This window comes from Arvicola amphibius, chromosome 9 (assembly GCF_903992535.2).
Source record: "Arvicola amphibius chromosome 9, mArvAmp1.2, whole genome shotgun sequence".
Classification (NCBI taxonomy): Eukaryota; Metazoa; Chordata; class Mammalia; order Rodentia; family Cricetidae; genus Arvicola; species Arvicola amphibius.
This window is the reverse complement of record NC_052055.2, coordinates 60,721,740-60,744,652: the sequence shown is the minus strand read 5'-3', so window position 1 is coordinate 60,744,652 and position 22,913 is coordinate 60,721,740. Positions and strand designations below refer to the sequence as shown.

At 52.2% G+C, this 22,913-nt stretch overlaps 2 protein-coding genes across 2 annotated transcripts; both read left to right on the top strand.

Moving 5' to 3' along the window:
- The first annotated feature begins 2,899 nt into the window (after positions 1-2,899).
- On the top strand, positions 2,900-11,116 carry LOC119822449 (keratin, type II cytoskeletal 75). Its single transcript, XM_038341772.1, has 9 exons — positions 2,900-3,433; positions 3,943-4,157; positions 5,046-5,106; positions 5,620-5,715; positions 6,400-6,564; positions 8,221-8,346; positions 8,448-8,668; positions 9,716-9,750; positions 10,878-11,116. The coding sequence occupies exons 1-9, from the start codon at positions 2,900-2,902 to the stop codon at positions 11,114-11,116; spliced, it is 1,692 nt and encodes a 563-aa protein (XP_038197700.1).
- Positions 11,117-13,041: 1,925 nt separating this feature from the next.
- Positions 13,042-22,884, top strand: LOC119822441 (keratin, type II cytoskeletal 5-like). The gene is made up of 9 exons (XM_038341758.1): positions 13,042-13,521; positions 15,198-15,406; positions 16,493-16,553; positions 17,319-17,414; positions 18,663-18,827; positions 19,828-19,953; positions 20,706-20,926; positions 21,436-21,470; positions 22,661-22,884. The coding sequence occupies exons 1-9, from the start codon at positions 13,042-13,044 to the stop codon at positions 22,882-22,884; spliced, it is 1,617 nt and encodes a 538-aa protein (XP_038197686.1).
- Positions 22,885-22,913: the final 29 nt, after the last annotated feature.

Genomic DNA, 22,913 nt, shown 5'->3' with positions numbered 1-22,913 from the left:
CATACAGGCACTTGCACACACACTTGTGAGTGTATGCTACTCACACATATACACACCAATAAATAAATAAATCAACTAATTAATTATCAAAAGAAACCTCCTCGGTAGAAAACAAAGAAGGAAAGTTTTAAGAGTAGGTAGATGCTTTGGGGAAAGCATTAAAGCAAACTCCTGCTGCCCTTTTCTTCTAGTACAATGGCCAACTTTTGGTGTTCCATTGCTACTAAGATCTATTTCCAGAATAAAATGTGTTCTCCATTCAAAGAAAAGAGTAGGTAGGAGAGGAGTATAGATATTTATGTAGGAATGAAGTTTTCAAAGAGTAAATAAAAATACTATTTTAACAAAGAGTCAGTATGTTTTGAGATTTTAAAGAGGGCAAGCTTAGCACACACAAGATCTCCAATTCACACACATGCTAAATGAATACAAAGAAAGAGGATAATGGCCTGTGTGTTGGCAAGTCCGGCTCGCTGAGGCACTTGCCATCTATTCAAGTGAAGAGGTGGTTGTGGATGGGAAACAAGGCAACAGTGAGAGAAACTGGGGTGCCATGAGGAGGATGAGTGACCAGGAAGATGCCAACATCCAGTTGCCATGGACAGCTCAAGGCTAAGCACCAAGGCCTCTGCTCGCATTCCCTCCCATGGACTAGCGCCATGCTGTGCTCCTGAGCCCTGCCCAGTCAGTCTTTGCTCCGCAGAAGGCTCTGACTTCACTCAAAGTGCTCAGGAAACAAAAGGTCCCTTCCTCTGGGAGGCAGATTCTCGCACAAAGAGAAGCAAAGAACACAAAGGTGTTTGTTACTTCTATGGGCAAAGGCAAGCATGCACCAGCCTAACTAGGACCTAGGTACACTGGCAACCAAGTAAAGAACTGAGCTCTGCTTGGCCCGTGTCAACAAAAGCTGTGGTTCACGGGTTCCCGTGGAAACAAGGAGTCTCAACCCCAACAAGAGAGGCCCAGCCCTTCCTCAGAGCCCCAGGTAAAAGATGGCTCCCAGGATGGAGACCGGCCCTCTGAGTGCCAAGCTGCCATTTCAGGCAGGTGAGAACATCAGCCAGGCACTGTGGGCCTCCCAAAGGTGCCTGTACCATGGCACCTGGCTCCATTTCCCACCTATCAGGTGGTATCAGCCTGTCTCTAGATTAGCTTTTCTGAGTCTTGTTTCCTTATCCACATTTGGGGTCTGAACACCTGGCTATTGTTTCCTATTCACCTACCCTTCCAAACCACAGCAAGAAGCAATCAGACAGCAAGATCATAGAGGACCTGACCATCTGCCAAACAGCTCACAGTAGACACAGGGAGAGGGATAGGGGCGGGGGGGGCGGGGAGGAAGAGGTCAAGGCACACTGGAAACCCGTCAATCCACGCTCTAATACAGAATGTAAGAAACAGTGGAGAAGAGAAGGAGGAGCCAAAAGCAGGGCTCTGCGACAGAGTTCTGTCTGCGCAAGCCTGATGACCTGACCCGAGGTCCACCCGGATCTGTAGCAGAAGGAGAGAATCAACTCGTAAAAATCGTCTTCTGACCTCCACACGTATGCTGTGTCATGCGTGGGTGCCAACAGTCTCTCTCCCTCTCTCCCTCCCTCCCTCCCCCCCCTCTCTCTCTTTCTCTCTCTCTCACACACACACACACACAAACTAATAATAGTAACAATAATAATAATAATTTTTTCAATTTTTAAGACAAGATGAACGAGAGTGGGGGTTTCTCCAGTGTGTGTAGCTTTGGGGGTACAGGTCTTCAGGAAAGCATAGCCTGGGAGATTTCTGGAAGAAGACAACCTCAAAGATAGCTTGATTGTGTATTGTCTTGTTCAGTTACCCAGCATGCTTCAGTTTTCTCTCCCCAGCAGGACCATGAACTTATTGCTAAGGATCAAGAAAGTGTGCTGTGTTACTTCTGGATCCTCACAGGAGCCGTTCTAAGGCAGGCATGTGGCCAGCGTTCATGAGTGCCAGTCTCTGCAGGAGACAGAGTGGACATGTAGTCTGCACTCACACTAGAGGCACTGTGAACGGGTTTTCATACGTGAAGACTCTCCATAAACTCCATTTTGCAGACACACCCTGAAGTTCAGAAAGTTTTATGATGAGCCCAAGGTGCCGTGGATGGGCACTGGAGGGGCTAGGATTCAAACCCAAGTCTTCCTGCTCCCACTCTGTCCACAGAAGACAGAATTGTAAACGGCCTTGAATGTCAAATATTGGCATAAACATGACATACACACAAGTGCATACCAACATACATGATCCAGGAAGTTGCATATGATGTCCAGCAAGCAGATGGTTTTGAGCAAAATTAAAGGGTAGTCAACGCTGTGTGGAAGGCTGTGGGAGATGAACGCCGACCTGAAGGACCAGCCTGATGGGGTTGGGGAAGGCAGCCCGCAGCTGCTGAGGGAATGCTAGGACAGAGACACATACCAAGAATAGGAAACACTGTTGCAGTGGTTGTGTTGACACAAGATGTTTGGACTGAAGGGAGTTGGTCCCAGGCCTAAAAAAGCTGTTCAGAAATGAGGCAGTGTTTTTGCGTCCATTAGGAGATGCATGATTAGGACATGACTGAGGCAATTAAGTCGCTTCTCACCCGTCTGCTGATCAAGTTACAACTAGAAAGAAGTTTCCACGTGGGGGAGGGGAGGCAGCAAACCAACCAGTGCTTTTTTTTTTTAAATGCCATTTCCTGCAGGGGTACTCAGGGTGAGCTCAGGGTTGGCAGATGCCTAGGGGATGCCATCAGCATGGCCCCCTTCATTAATCAAGCCCCGCCCTCTGTGGGGGCCTATAAAAACCCAAGGGCTTGCCCTTCCTTAGCTGCCTAGCTTCTCCATCCCCTTCAAGAATCTACCTCGAGAGCTCCTGCCACCTGCCTGCTTCACCCGCCATGTCTCGGCTGTCCACCGTCACCTTCCACTCCAGTGGCAGCCGCAGGGGCTTCAGCACAGCCTCTGCCACCACCCCAACTGCTGGCCGCACCCGCTTCAGCTCTGTCTCTGTGGCCCGCTCCTCAGGACACAGTGGGGGACTGGGCAGGATCAGTGGTGCTGGTGCTGGTGCGGGCTTTGGAAGCCGCAGCCTCTACAACCTTGGGGGGACCAAGCGAGTCTCCATTGGTGGGTGTGCTGGTAGTGGCTTTCGGAGTGGCTTTGGTGGCAGGGTAAGCAGTGGGTATGGGGTCAGCAGTGGCTTTGGTTATGGTGGTGGCATTGGAGGGGGCTATGGTGGTGGCATTGGAGGGGGCTTCGGTGGCTCTGGCTTCCCTGTCTGTCCCTCTGGAGGCATTCAAGAAGTCACCGTCAACCAGAGCCTCCTGACTCCCCTCAACCTGCAAATCGACCCCACGATCCAAAGGGTGCGGAAAGAAGAGCGCGAACAGATCAAGACCCTCAACAATAAGTTTGCCTCCTTCATCGACAAGGTAGGGCCTGTGCCCACCCTCACACTCCCAGTGCAGGAATGGCTAGATGGGAAAGCTCAGCTCAGGAGACAACAGCAATACAGGTTCCCCGGGAGAACATTCACCAACCAGTACCAGCCCTGGGCCATGGACAGAGACATTTTCAAGCCAGGCCAGCTGGCCCACAGGACCTTGTAGAGATGCCCCACCCCACCAGGTCCTCTCTGGGAGTCCTCTTCCAGAAAGAGGGCTTTCACTGTGCCAGCTACCCTGACCCAGAGAAGCACTGAGAAACTCAACCCAGACTCCATGGCTCCCACCATAGAGGTTATGTTCTCCTCCGTGTCCAGTCCATTGAAATCTTAGAGTCCTTGCCTCCATGGGCTTCCTCATTTGGGAGTGGAATTATCAATTGTGTCACTTCTGGCTGAGCGTGGGGTAGAAGGGGCTTGCCTACACTGTTAACAAGAGCTCACGGTTCTGCCTCCCTAGCTTCTCACGTGAGGCTCGTTCTCTCTGCTCCTTTGTAGGTGCGCTTCCTGGAACAGCAGAACAAGGTCCTGGAGACCAAGTGGAACCTCCTGCAGGAGCAGGGCTCCAGGACTGTCAGACAGAACCTGGAGCCCTTCTTCGACGCCTACCTCAATGACCTCCGCCGGCAGCTGGATGGCGTCACTGCAGAAAGAGGCAGGCTGGATGCTGAGCTGAGGAGCATGCAGGAGGTCGTCGAAGACTTCAAAGTCAGGTGAATAGGAGACGGGCTCCCGACTCCACACAACCATCCCCGGGGCTGTTTCTCCAAGGTCCAGAGAGGTGCAAAGGGAGTGAATGCCACATGAGCTAGGAGGCTTGGGTGTGCAACCCAGAGTGCAGACAACAAAGATGGTACATGCAGGGTAGCAAGGGACCTCTGTCTCTGCCTAGCTGCTAACAAACACAAAGGGCCCATTCTTATCTGTCTACCTGCCGAAATGAGCACCAGCGTCATCAGACAAAACAAACAGGGTCGCTCATTCTGGGCAACAATGTTGCTGCACCTGCAGCCTGCTGCTTATATCTATTGGATGTGAGCCCGGGGAGGAGGGGGGTGGCTGAGATGGCTCAAATTTCCCAAAAGGGCGAGTGAAGGAAGGTAGCAAGGCAGAAGGAGGGGTTCTGATCTTCCTTGTGGAGGTGAACACTGTTTATTGTATGGGCTACAGTGCAAAACCATGGTCCTAGCAAGTCTGTTAGCTAGCTTGATCACAACACACACTGAAAATATTTCAAAATGTTCCTGAAAGACTGTCCTGAACAAATAAAGTTTTCTTTGCAGGTCCGGTGGGCACTACTGAGGCAGCATAGATTTTTGGTGATTAGGACTATGTGTCCATAATGGAATTGCCTAAGCTCATGATTCTATTCTCATAAGTCTATGCTCACCTTCTAATCTTATAAAGGTTTCTTTTAACTGGAAGAAGAAATGGTCTACCTTTTATAGAGGAAGAAGTAGAGGTTAATGAATCATCCACAGTCATGTGCAGGGCACCGAAGAGCTGGAAAGGAAAGGAGGTCTTTAAGTCTTGCCAACACAGCGGGAGAAGCTAAACCTTGCTCAATCTCACACCCCCTTGCCCTCACCTCGTCCTTGCAGGTATGAAGATGAAATTAACAAGCGCGCCGCTGCTGAGAATGAGTTTGTGGGCCTGAAGAAGGTGAGTAGGGACATCTCTTAAATGAGACTGAGGTCTGAGCCTGTCCTCCCGGCACTCAGAAACAGGAGAGCTGTGTCTGAAGCCAGCCTAGGCTACATGGTGATAACATGCCTCAAAGAAAGGAGGGCTGGACATCCAGAGTAGGATCAGGGCTTATCCAGCATTCCCTTTGGTCAAGATCCAGCACTGAGTGGTGGAGAGAAGGAACTTCTAAGAGGAGGAGGAAGGTAGACAATACAAAAAGACATGAGACTTAGCATTAAATCTTGGGGTATGAGAGAGTCTAGTCCTGAACTCATCCAAGAAATATCACATCAATGAGATTATGTGATGAATGCAAACCTCCCAGAATACACCCCTGTATTGAAGGCCCCCACTACTTCTGCTCAGGTCTCTGTTAGCCCAGGAAGCTTAAACCCCAGTCTCAGTGAACTTCTATCCCAACCCCTGAAATCCAGGCTTGATTCTGCTCAGCTTCTTTTGACTTGCTGTTTGGATCTGGGGTCATTTCAGGATGTGGATGGAGCCTACATGAACAAGGTGGAGCTGGAGGCTAAGGTTGACTCTCTGACCGACCAGATCAACTTCTACCGGATGATCTATGAGGCCGTAAGCGTCTGCAGGTGTTTCTGTGGCTCCTGGTACCAGAGCCTAGAGAGGAAATGAAGCCTCAGGTGTCATTCCCTTAGTGAGTCCAGTCAGCATGGTGCCAGAGAGGAATGCTGGAACTTTGGCATCTGAAACAGTTTCAACTCTGAGGCCTCTCTCCCCACAAATGTCAGAACAGCCCTAGCTAGGAGGGATGCTGGTTCCCAGGTTCCAGGCTCTGCACCTGCTCCCTTCCCTCTGCTGTAGCTCAACTGACTGGCCAGAAGGCTTCTAGGGCTCTAAAGACACCTCATTTGGATCTCTGCCATGTGGAAGGCAGATACCTGGGTCTATGGAGAGACGGAGGAAGGAAGTGATGAAATCACCGTGCAGAGGTATGGTGGCAGGACCACCTGACCCTGCAGAATGCCTCTGTGAAGCTGGGGGGCCACTGAATGCATAAATAGAAAGCATTGTTAGACGTCTTGAGAGGCAATGTAGAGAGAATGGCTCCACCACACTGATCAGTTGTCTAGAAATTTCCAGGGCCAGGACTGGGATCCCTGGCACGATGGCCCAACTAGGAGTCTGGGAAGGGAAGGATTTCCACCAGGGAAGCCAGAGAAGGGACTCCTAGCCTAAATAGTTAGTCACTTCAAGATCCCTTCCTCTTGCCTGTGGTGACACTGAGTTGATGCCCTGTAGGAGCTGTCTCAGATGCAGAACCAGGTGAGCGATACCTCTGTGGTTCTCTCCATGGACAATAACCGCAGCCTGGACCTGGACAGCATCATCGCCGAAGTGAAGGCCCAGTATGAGGACATTGCCAACCGCAGCAGGGCAGAGGCTGAGTCCTGGTACCAGACCAAGGTGAGTTGATAACGTTCGGGTGAGTGTTCTGAGGCTGTACCTCATCGCCTCTCTCATTTCTTCACTGCGCAAGTGCAGCCCTGGTACTAGGAAAACCTAGCTTAAAGTCCTTACAGACCTCTAACCACATGCTAAGTGTGTGTGCCCAGTTGGTGTTGGGTGCTCAAAAGGACATGCATGGTCCCCACATTTCTCTCGATAGAGTGGCCTGGATGAGATTCCAAAATAACCAAGAATTATGTATAACAGTCCTAAAGGGCCCATGAATCCTTCCTATAAGCTCTGAGGTCCTCCACTCTGCCAACGGGGCTTTCGATATAAATATAGAAGGTGCAATCAGAGAGCCCAAAGTCGGGAAGGCCAGAAAGTGGGTGGGCACCATGGAAGGGGAAGAGCGTCACCAGAGCACTTCCAGCAAGATCTGGCTCAGCAGCCCAGCAGGAAGGGTGAGCGACAGTGAAAGAACAAGAGGATTTTAAGGCTGAGTGAGAGGCTAGAAGGCAAGGACATGAATATGAGTGGGAGACTCGTATTTGAGAGAGGGAGGCTGGAATGACCTTAGAGAGCTCCAGCTGAAAGCCTGGGTGAACAGCTTTGTCCTAAACAGTGTAGCAGACCCTGAGGCATCCCCTTGCCAAACCCAGGTCCCTCACAGGGGCATCTGCTTGCCACTCTGTGACATCCCTCCCACCCCGTCCTGCCCTGAGCCCTGCACTAGGTCCTTCTGGTAGGTAGTGAAGCAGGCAAGGAGTCGTCTGATGCCAGGGTCCACGGTGCATCTCCTTAGCAGTGAGCAGAAGATAGGGAGGACTTAACTCCAACTGGAAGTGAAATTGGAGACCTCTCCCTGTTGGCTGTTGTTCCTTCCAGTCCTGAGTATCTGGCCGCAGGGGAAGCTGGGCTGTTCAGCACTTTCCAGACAGAATGGATCTTGACTCAGACAGGCACTGGTCTGGAGCGGGCAGGAGCAGGCAGGACAAAGCTATCCCTCCTAAACGAGCACGTCCCAGACACAGCTAACACGAGCACCAAGACCAAGGTTTCTGCTGGGTCAGCACTGGGCCTCCTGTAGCCTTTGCGCCGTGTAGTTTCCTGCCTTTCCTCCCTGGTCCCCACACTGCTGTCTGCAAGGTTACCTAAGTTCATGGGCTTAGCTGATCCTGATACAAGCCAGACCAAGAACTCCTCTCCCACAGCGACAGCCAGCAAACTTGCCATCATTCACCCTGCCACAGGGTAATCTCCTACGTCCCCTTTTCCAGTCTAGAATGTTCTCTCTCTGAGCTGTCCACATAGGCCCCTCTTCTCATCCTGCAGATGATAGCGTATTTCCTGCAGACGCTTCCCTTCTGCCCTCCCACCCAACCACACACACCTTCAAACCTAAGTCGGACTCCTTTGGGGCACTCTGAAGGACCCTGCTCATTTACTACTTATCTTTTGGATACAAACTGAGCAATAGTATAAGCGTCTGGAAACGGGGGTCAGCTTGTGTTTGTATGCCACTCCCGGAGTCTGCTGCCTCCCCAGGGAGCAGAGGGGCCAAGGAAAACCACCTGGGAAGATGAATGAGGGGAAGGGGCGAGTGATTAGAGAGTGCGTGGCCTGCTGGGCACACAGGCGTTTGACTAGACTGCCCACGTCTGCTCTTACCAGTATGAGGAGCTGCAGTTGACAGCTGGCCGCCATGGCGACGACCTGAGAAACACCAAGCAAGAGATCGCAGAGATGAACCGGATGATCCAGAGGCTGAGATCTGAGATCGATGGCGTCAAGAAGCAGGTACAATTCAGTCAGACCAGGAGTTCCCATTTCTTCTGTGTTATCCCACCACCTCCAAAGGCTCCTCTCATGGATCACAGCGACACCTCCTTTCTTTTCAGTGTGCCAGTCTGCAGACTGCTATCTCTGACGCTGAGCAACGTGGAGAGCTAGCCCTCAAGGATGCTCGGGTCAAGCTGGTGGACCTTGAAGATGCCCTGCAGAAGGCCAAGCAGGACATGGCCCGGCTGCTGCGCGAGTACCAGGAGCTCATGAACGTCAAGCTGGCCCTGGACGTGGAGATCGCCACCTACAGGAAGCTGCTGGAGGGCGAGGAGTGCAGGTCTGTTCTCAGAGCAAACAGAGCTTACCGGGCAGCCTGAGCTGCAGCAGTGAGTGAGGGCACAGTCTCTTCTCAGGCTGCTACGCCACCCCAGGTGCCATGCGCCCACAGAAATGCAAGGCCTGAGCAGGTCTAAGCAATCACTTTCTGTTAAAGGAAAAGACATATAATTTTTTAAAAAAATAGTTATTTAAAGATTTATTTATTTATTTTATTGTGTGGGTATTTTGCCTGCTTGTGTACTGAGAGCACGCCTGGTCCAGATCTCCCTGGAGCTGGAGTTACTAATGATTGTGAGCTACCATGTGGGTCGTGGTAACCTGGGCCCTCCATAAGAACAAGAGCTCTTAACCACAGGCCGTCTCGCTACACACCTTAAAAAGCTTTACTTTAATTAAAAAATAAAAACCTTGCTCTCCTTCAATTTAGTGGTCAAAGGGATGGGCTTTGGAGGCAGATGTACCCTGTTTCAAACCTCGTGACCATGAGCAAGTAGCCTCTCTGATCTTCAATTTCTCGCTGTAAAATGGATGTAATAACAGCTACCTAATAGGGCTGATGGGAGACGCAAATGGCACGGTGAGCGTGACAGACTCTCAGTAGAGCGAGCATTTAGGAACAAAGGCCAGTTGCTGAGACAGTAATAGCCTGACTTTGGATACCTTTCCACACCTGGAATAGCATGACAATACTCCCTTACTGAGAGGAAAATCTGGTTATAGGGGCCATCCGGCCTTTTTGATGGACTCTAATCTGATTGGTTTTCACTTCCTCGGGGTGGTGGGGAAGGAGGGAATGGGTAGACGCAGTTTAACACCAAGCTTTGCCTCTGAGGTTCCAGGCTCCACACCTCCACACCTGGGGATCCTTTACTGTTTTTAGTACTTTGTTGTTTTTAGAGTTTCAACTGGCATGACTTTCTGCAATAATAAAAATAAAGGGGTTTTCAGTGCACTTAAAACAATCACAAAATTTGTATTGAAAATACCTGCCAGGTGAGAGCCTGGACAGTGCGTTTGTAACCTTTCCTCCTCTCCTCCCAACCAGGCTGAGCGGAGAGGGAGTTTCCCCAGTGAACATCTGTGAGTACACACCTTTGGCTTGGCGCTCATGTGGTCAGGAGAAGGGGCCAATACAAGGCAGCTGTTAGAGCCCTCAGGCAGAGTTCACTCTGATAGTCAGAGGGCTCAAGTTGAAGACAAAATCATAGTGGATTAGGGGAGCTTGTGCTATTTACTTATTTACTGTAGTATTGGGAGTTAGACCTGGAGTCTTGGTGTATTCTGACCTTGTTCACATATCCCCACCCTGTCTACGGGTCCTCATACCCGACGCCACATGTCTTTGTGTTTTGTGTCTCCCATTGAGCTTAACCTGAGTCACCTGTGTGAGCCTGGGATAGCACTAGAGGGATTTTTTTGTTTTCTGAGACAGATTTCATGGAACACAAACTGGCCTCAAATTCCTGATCCTCCTGCCTCTAGTTCCCAAGGTAGATGTGAGTTTTTGGGCTCATGGTTCTTCCCTCTGGAGCGAGAGTGCAAACCACTGCCCAGGTGGGGTGGTTCCTGAACTTGTTCTACAGGAAGCGCAAAAGCCCAGCCATATCTCCCACCTCCCAGAATTCCATGGGGCTACAAGTCTAGTTTCAAGAGCTCAGAGATGAGCACCTGACGTGGACAGGAGTTTTGCCTGAGTCCTTTGGAGAGAATCCTTTACACTAGTGCCAAACCAGGACAGTGAGGCAGTCCTGCCACCTCTGAGAAGTCCAAAGAGCCAGCTGCTGGTCTCGGCTCTACAGAGCGTTGCTGCAGGAAAGCCCTGGGCTTTACAAGACAGCCACCATCTGCGTTTAGAGTGCCACACCAGGGGGACACCAGGGGAGGAACATGTGTATTCCTATGAGCTTCCAGAAGAAAGAACATGCCAGAGTCAAATCCAAAGACAGCAACAGCGGTGGTAGAGCAGAGGGGAGAGGGGAGCGCCTTCCTGGAGACGCCTAAAGAGAAGCACTGTGCAGTAGAGAGCCTGGAGAAAGAAGACAGCTCAGAACAGCGGAGGTGGAGGTCTAAGGCAGCATCTCACAGAGCAAGCAGGGGATGTCTGTGAGACCACCCATCTCGGCCACAGACACTCCATAGCACAGGCTCTGACATCGGGTGCCTTCTCTCCTGCCTGCAGTTCTGATTCTGTCCCCTCTTCTCCACAGCTGTGGTCACTTCAACAGTTTCCAGTGGCTATGGTGCTAGCAACAATATTGGAGGTGGAAGCCTGGGTCTTGGTGGGAACAGTGGCTACTCCTTCACCACCAGTGGTGGGCACAGCCTGGGTACAGGTCTGGGAGGATCTGGTTTCACCACCTGTAGCAGCCGAGGCCCAGTGGGCAGTGGCTCCAGTGTCAAGTTCATTTCCACCACATCATCCAGCAGGAAAAGTTACAAGCACTAAGGCGGCCAGCCTGCGGTCTCCCTTGCCACTACCGCAAGTAGCCTCCTCGCACTCCTAACTGGATGCCTGGGCCCTTCTCCCATATCCTCTTCACAGAGGCCCCCTGTGCTGCCAGAGATCCTGGCCTCCTGGCTAAACCCATCCCCTGACCTATGGCAACCTCCCTACAGTCCCCAAGCTGCTCCTGGTACTTCTATGTGCCAGACACACAAAACGAAAGCCCACTCTCTTCCAAAGTTCACAGTCAGTGGATCTGCAAGTGCCCCTTCAGCATCACCTGTCCCTTTCCTCCAGCCGAGCGATGGGGGTCTGTGTTGGCCACCTCCACACCAGGCTGTCTTGTCCTTCTCTGGAGCCAGCCAGAGCCAGTGCTCCTCTGTCTCCTCCCGGAATGCCTATTAAATACATGTGTCACATGTTTGGCTCAGCCCTCTGTGTGTAGTGGTGATGAGCCCAGGCCAATTCTCAACCAGGGTTCCACACAAGCGGTACTCAGGACACAACAGCTTCCTAAGGAGCTGAGGGGGGAGTATGGGGATGACAGCAGCCAACAGCCTTCCTCTCACTTTTCTCTGGGATACTTGTTTGGGAAGTCCCAACCCCTGGGCAGAAGAAGCCTTGCCCAGCCTTCTCCTCTTCAGTATGTCATCGGGGCGAGGCCAGCCCCTCCCCACGTCAGCCTGTGTTCTTGACATCACTGACGTAGGATGGGTGGTCAAAGCAGTGGCCAGCAAAGGAGTCGATTGTTCCCCGACAGCTTCAAACTCGCAGCCCTGAGCAGCAAAATGACAGGGCGGTAGAGGAGTTAGAAGTCAGCCCTCAGGCCCGGCCAATGAGCCTGTAATCGCAGACAGCGGGAAGACGCCCAGGAAGCGGCTGCACATTCCTGAGGTTATAGTCTCCTGGTCCCCTCCTCTCAAGACTATGGGGGGGGGAGGGATGATGGGACTAATCCTGAGTAGGGCTCAAGTTTGTTTAGACATGGTGGGCTCGACCCTTAGGATTCACTGCAGAACTGATAGAAGCTGTCAACCAGAGCTGCAGAAACCATTTGTGCTAGGGAAGGAGTCCAATGACATAGGAGTCAGGAGAGCAAACTATGAAATAAAGGACCACCATCTAGAATGGTTAAGAGGGTAGAGGTTTCAGATAGAGAGAAAAGACTCTGAGACAATTGTTAAATTCTCTAAGACCAAGGAAGACAACAGCTGAGGGGAGGGATTTGGGGTGACCTCTGACTGCTCTTTAGGAAGGACAAGACACCCCATTTTCCCTAGCTTTGAGAAGTTCAGGGATTCTGGGCATGTAGCCCAGCCAGCATGGGTTCTAGTATTGTCCCAGCATTCCCTAGCTGTGTGGCTTGTGTGCCAAAGGCTGCAGGTAGGAACCAAGGGCAAGAACAGCCATGTTGAAAGGTAGAAGGTGGGGTTCAGCTCACAATACTCACTGCCCAAGAACTGTTGGCAGCGACTCACCTTCCATTTTCTCAAAGTTACAAAAATACAATGTAATAATGTTTATGGTAGGCCTGCCACAAAGCATGGCGCCGACTCAACAATGGGGCCTGAGCACAGTTTGGGGTCCAGAGTCTGAGAGCTGGGCATGGAGGAGAAAGCTGTAGGTGGAAGCAAGTGGGGGGATGAGGGGTGTCTGGCAGGTGGGGAGCTCTGAGGCCAGGCTTGCCTCAGGCTGGACTCCCCAGGCCCGCTCCTGCCCAGGGAAGGGAGTTCCCCACGGTGATTAGCGGGCAGGAAGATGGACTGCGGCCAGACATGCCATTGTGGTGAATGCAACAGAGGGGTCTTTGATCTGCTCTGGCCAAGCCCAGCTCTTGAAAGGGATAAAACTCAAGTTGAGTCCAGGCGAGCCAGAATCTAAAGACTCTTCGCTCCTGCCTTTGCTGCCCTTTGACACCAACTTCCACCATGACCCAGCGTTCCTCTGTGACCATCAAATCTGGGGGCACACGGAACTTCAGTGCCTCCTCAGCCAGCATGATGCCTGGCTGTCGACCCGGTTTCAGCTCTGTCTCTATGTCCCAGAGCGGGAAGAGTTTTGGAGGCAGCTTTGGGGGTGGTTTTGGGACAAGAAGCCTACACAGTTTTGGGGGTAACAAAAGAATCTCCATCAGTGGGGGCTACCGCTCCAGCCAGGCCAGCTTTGGAGGTGCTGCCTGTGGGCTAGGGGTCAGCGGCATAGGGTACAGAGTTGGAGGAGCCTATGGTGGGTATGGATTTGGAGGTGGGATGGCCCCTGGAGCTGGAGGCATCCATGAAGTGACTGTCAACCAGAGTCTCCTTACCCCCCTGCACCTGGAAATTGACCCATCTCTCCAGCGGGTTCGAAAGGAGGAGAAGGAGCAGATCAAGACCCTCAACAACAAGTTCGCCTCCTTCATTGACAAGGTGAGGGGCAAGTGGGGGCTCCACCACTGAATCACTGAATCTCCACAACTCCTCGCTGTCTGGGTTTTCCTGAGGTCACCTGGGGCTTCCCAGGACCTATGCACCCGGGGCCTATGCAGTCTGCTGATAGGTAAGGAGCAGAAAGTACCCTCTCTGTCAGCCTGAGAGCTCTCAGACCCACAACGAGGGCATTGCCACTCTGACCGTCAGTGAAAACGGGCTTAGCTAGACAGTTTGGAGGGAAGGTGGTAAAAGAACAAACAAAGGCTAAGGGTGCGTGGAAGCGTGTTGGGTTCCTTTCCTTCTCCCAGGTAACTAACTCTAGTGTCCTCCCAAGGCAGAGGTGTTTCCCTGGTGACACACCTTGGGAATAGCGGATGTCTAGGAAGAGGAGTAGTGAAGGGCACTGAGAGGACACGTGTGACTTCAGCCTGAGTCCCAACAGGCCTAGAGGTCCCCAACTCTGGGAGAGAGCCTCTCGGGACACGACGCCATTATGCACCCTCTCATGCCTCAGCTGGGAAAGAGCGTAGTCACAGCCCTGGTCCACTCAGGCTGTATCGCTGGGAGGAAGGCGAATATGAGGTACAGAGACGTCCAGCTCAGGCCCCGCTTTGGATTCCACCGAGGGGAGAGTTTCCTCTCCTCTCCAGCCCCCGTGGGGTGGAACAGATGGACTCTCAGGTCCCTTTGTGGCTTTGTTGCTTTATGAATGCCTCGTCGTAGGGAGCAGATGCTTGGGTGGAGAGACCCAACCGAGGACGCTGCTCAGGCACCAGCCCTAAAGCTTTGCCACTTGTCATCCCACCTGGCCTGGGTTATCTCAGCAGGGGTGTGGCGTCCTGGAGCCTGCTGAGAAGGGGAGATAGGTCCTGGGCTCTTCTTTGTTCTGGCTTGTCTAGAGGGGGTGTGGAAATAGTGGGGGAACCTGGGAAGGACGGGGGACAAGGGCATGCTCTCTCCCACAGTGGGAGAGGGAAAGAAAGACACACTTGTTAAAGACCTCTGTGGAGACATTGCTGCCTCCGAAGTCAAGGAGGTATTGTTCTTCTATTTTTGCAAACTAAGTGGCATTCCAGTTCCTCCCAGGGGAAGGACTTCAGGTTGAAGGAAATCAGGATCAAATGGAGCTGAGTCCAGAAACCCAGACTGCAAGGGACTCAACCAGCAGGCTCAAGGGAGGGGATTGCTCAAGAGCTGGTGAGAGGCGTGGCTAGGACTGTGCCCAGGTTCCCTTAGTGCCCAGGGGTGGCCCACACTAGCATTTGTAAAGGGCACAGGAAGTGGAGTCCAAGTTCCAGATCTTGAGAAATCTTCCCAGAAGGGAAAAGGAATGATAGACTTGTCTGCCACATCCTCCCACACATATAACAGGAATCATTTTGGGCTCAGGCAGTCCTAAAGTTCTTTTCCTAAGTTCCTGCCAACACGGTTGGTGTATCAGATGTTCCTTTCAACACAGTTGTGTGTATCTGATGGCCTCCAGCCCCCTGGACCTAGTACTTGCCCCCCAAGACTACTGTTCCAACACTGACATGGGTCTGTGCATCCAGGCCCCTTGCAGCTCAGGGGGAGCAGTGGAAGCCACCACCTGCACTAGCGGGGATCCCACATCGCAGAGCATGTGAGAGGCTGAAGCAGGGAAGCCCTCACAATCTCTGACCTTTGCGGGACAGGTGCGGTTCCTGGAACAGCAGAACAAAGTCCTAGAGACCAAATGGAGCCTGCTGCAGGACCACAAAACCACCAGGACCAACTTGGAGCCCATGTTTGAAGCCTACATCGCTAACCTGAGGCGCCAGCTGGAGTGTCTGGGCGGAGAGCGGGGCCGGCTGGAGACAGAGCTAAAGAGTATGCAGGATGTGGTGGAGGACTTCAAGAATAAGTGAGTGGGCACTCAGTCTAGCGGCTCCAGAGCCCTGCCCTGGTGCTCCGGGGGTTCAGGCAAAATGATGAGGGTGCGCTGTTCTCGAAAACTGCCCATGTGACGGGAATGGGACACACATTTGGGGCATGAGATGGAATCAAATTGATACACAGAAGTTTAAAAAAAATGAGCAGAGATTTTGGTCCAGAATGTTAGGGTCTGAGGAAGGAAGGACTGGAATTACCGAGGTAATGACCATATGAATCCAAAGACTCATCCATATGTAACAGCCTTTAACTTCTGCAGATAGGAAACACAAGCGCTGAGATGGCCCTGCACTTACTCAAGCTCTAGAGTTAAGAATTTTAGTCAGACTCCACCTTCCCTTTTATTCAACTAAGTGTTAGTTTATAGGGCTTGTGTTTTCACCCAGTCCTGTACAGGAGACTGGAGAAATAGAGAAGAGATTCTCCCAGGAATACACGTGGCTCTCCAGTCACAGTGAATCCCAGCTGGCTTCTGCAGGGAGCATGGGCTCTCCCGATGCTGAGGCAGCCTGGGTGGGGAGTGGGCCGCTGCAATGGAAGGGAAGCCCCCTTCTCAGACGATGCTGGGCAGGGAGTACTGTAGCGCCATGGGTGCCAGAGCGAGTGCTGCCAAGTTGAAGAACGAGGCAGCCAGGGCTGGGGAGGGAGGGGGTCTTACAGTCTGAAGATTCCACCTGTCAGGATACGGTTCAGTGTGACTGAGACATTGAGGGACATGGCAGCAGCCTAGAGTGGCATGAGTCAGGCTAAAGAGGAGGAGGGGTTGGAAGGGGGGATGCTTCTTTAGCGATCCAGGTTACAAAAGCACATCACAGGAACGGGCATGGTTCTACTCTGGCACTTTCAGATGGAGTTTTCTTTCGGCAGAAGTGGGGCTGTTTGACTTGGGGTCCGGAGGCACATGTGTATGAGGGAGGCACACCACAGCAGGATGTTTTCCATGTGTGCCTTCCTGCCATAACCTTGAGCAGAAGGATACGCAGGGTGTGCTGGAGGACTTCTCGGCCTCACTCCCAAGCCCTCCTCCCAATACCCACTCTTTTCCTCCTTTCCTCAGGTATGAAGAGGAAATCCACAAACGCACAGCGGCAGAGAATGAGTTTGTAGTACTCAAAAAAGTAAGTGGCAAAGGCGTTTTCACTCACTGCAGGTTCCTGGGGGAGGCAGAGCCTTTGCTGAATCCTCGGTCTTCTCGGAGACATATTTGACCTTAAACAGGAGGCCACTGAGGTCCTGGCATGTTCAGTTTGTTGTACAGAGGTGATTAAAAGCAAGTCAGGATCCAGGACTCTCAAATCCAAGCTGTATAAGTCACAGCTCCAGCCTCTCTCTGTGCACGGTGCAGTGTAGGGTAAGGAGAAGACAACTGGGCCTGGTCTTAAGCTCAGAATCCAGAATCCAGAGCCGATCTTTGGGCAGGGCTGTAGGAGGATCGGGCAATGCAAGTCTAGAGGTCTGACTGTCTGGCTTTGAGACTGGCAGAGGGAAGGAAAAACACCAAGGATTAAACTGAAGGAAAAATGGAGTAGCAACAAGGAGAAGAAGGGAAAGGGGCAGAATGGGCAGGGGCATGAGGATGGGAGCCCATGCAGTCTTTGGGGAGAGTGCTGAAGAGCTCATAGGAAATGGGAGCCCCATGACCCAGAACAGGGCATCCCCACCCTTGCTCTTGGCACTAACTGAGGAGCAGCAGACAGGCGCTCCTGAAAGTCATACTATGTGGGCCTCCCCATCCCTCTAGTCCCACTCAACAGCATGCAGCAATAACATGGATTCCCTGGGGAGCCGAAGCTGCCCCAGTAGCTTCAGAGATATAGTCTCCAGAGGCTGCTAGTCGACCCAGGGGAGGAAGGACTCAGAATGACCTCATGTTCCGTGCCCAGGATGTGGATGCAGCCTACATGAACAAGGTGGAGTTGGAGGCCAAGGTGGATGCCTTGATGGACGAGATCAACTTCCTGCGAGCTTTCTATGAGGCGGTGAGAGACACTGGTGCCCTGTCTGGAGGGCTGGAGGCTGGGACCCACCCTCACCCCACTACCCCACCCCACCCCACCCCCGGCACACAACTGCCATCTCTTTACTGACCTCCTTTCTCCTCTCCTCTCCTCTCCTCATCCCACCTGTGGATTGGTTTTTTTTAATATTTATTTATTTATTATGTATACAATATTCTGTCTGTGTGTATGCCTGCAGGCCAGAAGAGGGCACCAGACCCCATTACAGATGGTTGTGAGGCACCATGTGGTTGCTGGGAATTGAACTCAGGACCTTTGGAAGAGCAGGCAATGCTCTTCACCTCTGAGCCATCTCTCCAGCCCCCCACCTGTGGATTGTGATTCATGGGGCAGATCCTACTCTTTAAGGGGGAAAATAAGGTTCTTGGGAGTAGCAAAAAGTTTCCAAAGGTGAAAAACTCAGCCTTGGCTAATTAAAATAATCAGAACATGTTAGAATACTGTGTTCTGCTGGGCAGACAGCATATCTGTCTGTCACGATTCAGGGGATTCCTACAGAACTGTCTGAGTCCTATGGCTCACTCCTTAGCCAGCCAGCCCCACCGCTGTTCTTTCTGGAGCACCGGAACTGTTACAGCAGCAATCATGGAGCCTGCAGGTGCTTCCTCTCCAGGTGTGGCGACTGCCTGTCCCTCCTAAAGATGTGTTTTGTGGAGCTCCAGGGTACTCGTCTGTGGGTTGTAGGGGCAGCACCACAGACTGAATCAAGACCCTAGGTTTTGGCCTTTTTTCGGAGCCCTTTCTGCTGTTTCTAGCTAATCTTCATGCCCCATCCTATAAGCATAGCACAGGACAGTCGGGAACAGGATGGACTCAGCAGTGCCTGGTCCCTTCTGACTCAAGCTTCTTGCCCAAGGCAACAACAGTCTATTGGGTGTGAAGGGCTGGGCCTCTTCAAAGAGTGAGTGATCACACTCTGACACTCCCTCAACAACGGGAGTGGCTTCTGGAGAATTCTAGCTGGAGTTACCCGCGCTGCACTCAGGTACACGTGTGCTGATGCTGAAGAACAGCTGTAGACTCGATGGTCTCCTAAATATTCAGAGCTGAGAGAGGAGCTGCACTCCACAGTGCAAGACGCTCCGTGCCAGAACCTGTCCCAAGGGGTTGTCAACCCCAAAGCACATGTATGCACTCATATACACATCTGCACACATGCGCGCACATGCATGTGCATACATGAATGCCCTGTCTTATCTCTCCTCACAGGAGCTGGCTCAGCTTCAGGCTCAGATCTCTGAGACCTCTGTGGTTCTCTCCATGGACAACAACCGCAGCCTGGACCTAAACAGCATCATTGCCGAGGTCAAGGCCCAGTATGAGGACATTGCCAACCGCAGTCGGGCAGAGGCTGAGTCCTGGTACCAGACCAAGGTGAGGTGCCAAGATCCAACAAATTAAACGGGCACAGAGATTGAAAGCTTTATGAGCAAATAAGATAGGAGTCTATCCTCTCCAGTGTCCCAGCCTAGTGGGGTCCAAAGTGTCTGAGTCCCACTGAAAGGTTCATGTGTTCTGAACATCACCCAGGGCCAACACCATCAGGAGCAAGGGGAAGAGTCGGAGTTTTCGAGGCTCTGTATCAGAGAAATGGGTGTAAGTGGTCAGTTGCAGTCACCGTGCTAGTCGGAGGGGACGGTGTCAAGATGAAGGTCTAGTGCCTTCTAGATGAGGCCAGAGGATGCAAAAGAGAGAGCTGGAGCTGGTTGGGGCCAAGGCTCTGAGGACAGAGACTTGGTATGGACAACAGAATGACATTTCCCAAGTTGGAATAGACACTCTGTTCTGGGAGTCAGGGAGACAGTACGCTCTGGTAGCATGACAAATGTATGGAAGGAGGATCTCTATCAGAAAGTACGTGCATGCATGCATGTGTACGTGTGTGAGTGCGTGCATGCATGCGTGCACGATGGAAGGAGGATCTCTATCAGAAAGTATGCCCTGCGTGTGTGCATGCGTGCGTGCGTGCATGCGTGCGTGCGTGCATGCGTGCGTGGTGTGTGTGTGTGTGTGTGTGTGTGTGTGTGTGTGTGTGTGTGTGATGCTGATCTGGGAGAGTCAGATGCATGGATAGGGAAGAGAGAGGCCAGGAGCAGGAAAGGGGGAACTAGCATGGCCACAGCTGTCCAGCTGCTGCTGCAGTGTGTGGATAAGGAGAGCAAGTCCGGAGCAAAAACTGATGCCACTGAGCAGACTCAGTGGGCACATTGAGACAACATGGGACCTTCTGAGCAGTGCCATAAAGGTCTGGAGGGCCCTGGGGAGCTCCAGCCCTGACCCTCTGAGCAGCGCACTGAAGGTCTGGAGGGCCCTGGGGAGCTCCAGCCCTCTCTCCTTGGACCTGACTGTTCCTCACCTGAAAACTCTCCTCCAGTATGAAGAGCTGCAGCGGTCTGCCGGCCAACATGGGGATGACCTCCGTACTACTAAAATGGAGATCTCTGAGCTGAATAGGGCCATGCAGAGGCTGCGTTCTGAGATTGACAACCTGAAGAAGCAGGTAGGACTGATATCTCAAAGACAATCCCATCCAAATCCCTGCATCCAGGAAGACCTGGATCTGTGCTGTCCTAGTCAGGGTTTCTATGGCTGGGATGAAACACCATGACCAAAGCACCTTAGGGAAGAAAGGGTTTATTTAGCTTCTGCTTCCACATTATAGCTCATCATGAAAGGAAGTTAAGACAGGAACTCAGGGCAGGAACCTGGAGGCAGGAACTGATGCAAAGGCCTCAGGGGTGCTGCTTACAGGCTTGCTCCGAATAGCTTTCTCCGCCTGCTTTTTTGTAGAACGCAGGACCACCACTCACAGTGGGCTGAGTCCTCCCCCCATCAATCACTAACTAAGAAAATGTCTACAGCCAGATCTTACGGAGACATTCTCTCAACTGAGGTTCCCCCATTTCAGATAATTCTAGCTTGTGTTAAGTTGACATAAAACTATACAGCGCTTGGGGCTTACCTCAGTTGGTGCAGAGAGAGGTCTGTCAGAGAAGGAATGGAGAAGTACTTGCCTGAGCCAGGCCCTTTTCCCTGGAGCACAACAAAGCCAAACTGGTCTTGCTTTATATGCTTACCTACGACCCAGAGGAAGACCACAGAAAGCCATCCTGAGAACTCTACATTATCCATGGGGACTGAGAACAATCTTACACTCAGACTCAGTGCTCTGACTTCCACGGCACTGACACACTTCAGGGAAATTAACCTCCGTGAGCGGTGTCACAAGCTGCTCCTTTCTCCTGTGGGCAGTGTGCCACACTCCAGGCTTCCATCGCTGATGCGGAGCAGCGTGGGGAGCTGGCACTCAAAGATGCCAAGCACAAGCTGGCGGAACTGGAAGAGGCCCTGCAGAAGGCCAAGCAGGACATGGCGCGGCAGCTGCGCGAGTACCAGGAGCTTATGAACGTCAAGCTGGCCCTGGACATCGAGATTGCCACCTACAGGAAGCTGCTGGAGGGCGAGGAGTGCAGGTGAGCTCTCACCATAGCCCAGACAGATGCTACCAGAACAGGATAGTACGCTACAGAGGCCTCACGGACCACTGACCGCCCTGCCCCTGCATAGAAGGGTCAAGGTTAGATACAGGTGGCATTCACTGTTCCTTCACAGGTTCCCTCCTATAGCTGTTCTGGGCCTGGGCTAGGGGCAAGGCTATGAGGCAAAGGTGACCACAAACTCCAAAACAGGGCCCTTGTGACTTGAGCCTTATAACACACTCAGCATCAGTTGTCCCACACTTCAACCACTCCGTTCTACCTCATTGGCACGGGGGCTCACTTCCGGTTTCTATCTCTATTTCCCTCTGGGCTTCCCCTCCTGTATTTTTGCTAGAGTCTAGAGCTCATGAGCCGGATGCCAGACTTGTTAAACACAGGGCAGGCTCACAGCATGTGCTCAGCATTGATGGCTTCACATGCAAGGGACTGGGAGCTCTCTAAGTCTTCAGCAATGACACATTCTCTCTTCCCACCTGCCACAGGCTCACTGGAGAAGGCGTTGGTGCCGTGAACATCTGTGAGTAAATGTCTTGGAAAGACAGAAGGCGTGGTTGGGGGAGGAGAGGTGGCGTTGGGGCCCTAACATCACTGAGATTTGGAAATGAACAACCAAGGCAAACATGTCATCAGCCCCTCTTCTTTGTTTGGTTTCCTTCCCTATTGGTGTTAAGAGTGCTTAACATTCTTTGTCCCTGGAAAAGGAGTCTGTGCACTATTCCTCATTCTGGAGAAGTGTCCTCAAATACTGCAGGGGACCCTTTACCTCTTGGTGGTTGTAATGTGGTCGCATGCCTAGCCTAGCCCTAGAGGATCCTGAATAGGAAAGAACTACCCATGCAGCCAGGGTCCCCAGTCCTCAGCTACTCTGGCAAAAGCATGGGACAGCTTAAAGACCTAAACGTAGGATTAAAGCAAATTATCTGAGAAAGTAAAGCAGACATCTCAGCTTTGCCTGGACATCCAGGATACCAGAAGGGTTGGTCTCTTGTCTTCAGCAGTGATGTGACAGTCCTTAGTCATGATCATGGGGATGAGAGCCCCGGGCCTCACCCAGGTCAGACAAGCCAGATTCTGTGGTGATTAGAGAAAATGTCAGGAAAAGTCACAGGAAGAGCAGACTCCCAGAGGGAGGACTGGCCACAGATTCAAGTGTCTGACAGGCTGGGAACACTGTCCCCTCATGGGCCTGAGTTCACTGTTGCCAAGGTATTGGAGCAGACACTAGCAGCTCTAGAAATGAAGCTGAGGAGATTCCAGTACTTGGCAGGGAGACTCATCTAGGTGGCCTTTGGAGCTGTCCTGATATAGGAGTCCAGAATCCCCTCCCCAAATTTGAGGCCTTGTGTCCCATCTAGTGTGAGAGCCCTAACAAAGAAAGGGACAACACATCCTAGGAACCTAAGACCTGTCCTCAGGCAGGAGTGACCTTGAGCGTGCTGCTTGGTGCTTTGCACCTCCATCTGCTCATCTCTGCACTGGAGGTCACGGCCATGGGGGCATCTCTTTGAGGGACCAGTACCATCACAACTGTGGGAGCTTCAAGAGTCACAGAGTCCCTGGTGGAGCTCACCCCAGTGGATCTGCCTCCGGAGATAGCTATCTGTCATCTGAGCTTCCGTGGCAAGAGAGGCAGCCTGGAGATGAGGGTGGGAGGGACGACTGACAGCTGACAATCTGACAATGTATCCTGTGGCTTCTTTTCTTCAGCTGTGGTCTCTTCCTCTGGGGGCACAGGCTACAGTGGAGGTGGCGGCCTCTGCATGAGTGGCGGCAGTTACAGTAGAGGTGGCTACAGTAGCAGTGGCCTCTGCTACGGTGGCGGTGGGAGTAGTGGTTTTAGCTCCACCAGCGGTCGCAGTGTGAGTGGCAGCAGCTCCAGCATGCGGATCGTCTCCAAGACATCATCCAGCAAGAAGAGTTACAGGAGCTAACGTGCTACCTGCCTTGCCACTGTCCCCAG

Excerpts from the sequence above, each read along its gene's own strand:
- LOC119822449 (XM_038341772.1), top strand. The coding sequence starts at position 2,900 with ATGTCTCGGCTGTCCACCGTCACCTTCCACTCCAGTGGCAGCCGCAGG. Across the intron at positions 5,107-5,619 it reads AGTTTGTGGGCCTGAAGAAG|GATGTGGATGGAGCCTACAT; the intron begins GTGAGTAGGGAC and ends GGGTCATTTCAG. Across the intron at positions 6,565-8,220 it reads AGTCCTGGTACCAGACCAAG|TATGAGGAGCTGCAGTTGAC; the intron begins GTGAGTTGATAA and ends TGCTCTTACCAG.
- LOC119822441 (XM_038341758.1), top strand. The coding sequence starts at position 13,042 with ATGACCCAGCGTTCCTCTGTGACCATCAAATCTGGGGGCACACGGAAC. Across the intron at positions 17,415-18,662 it reads TGCGAGCTTTCTATGAGGCG|GAGCTGGCTCAGCTTCAGGC; the intron begins GTGAGAGACACT and ends CTCTCCTCACAG. Across the intron at positions 20,927-21,435 it reads CTGGAGGGCGAGGAGTGCAG|GCTCACTGGAGAAGGCGTTG; the intron begins GTGAGCTCTCAC and ends CACCTGCCACAG.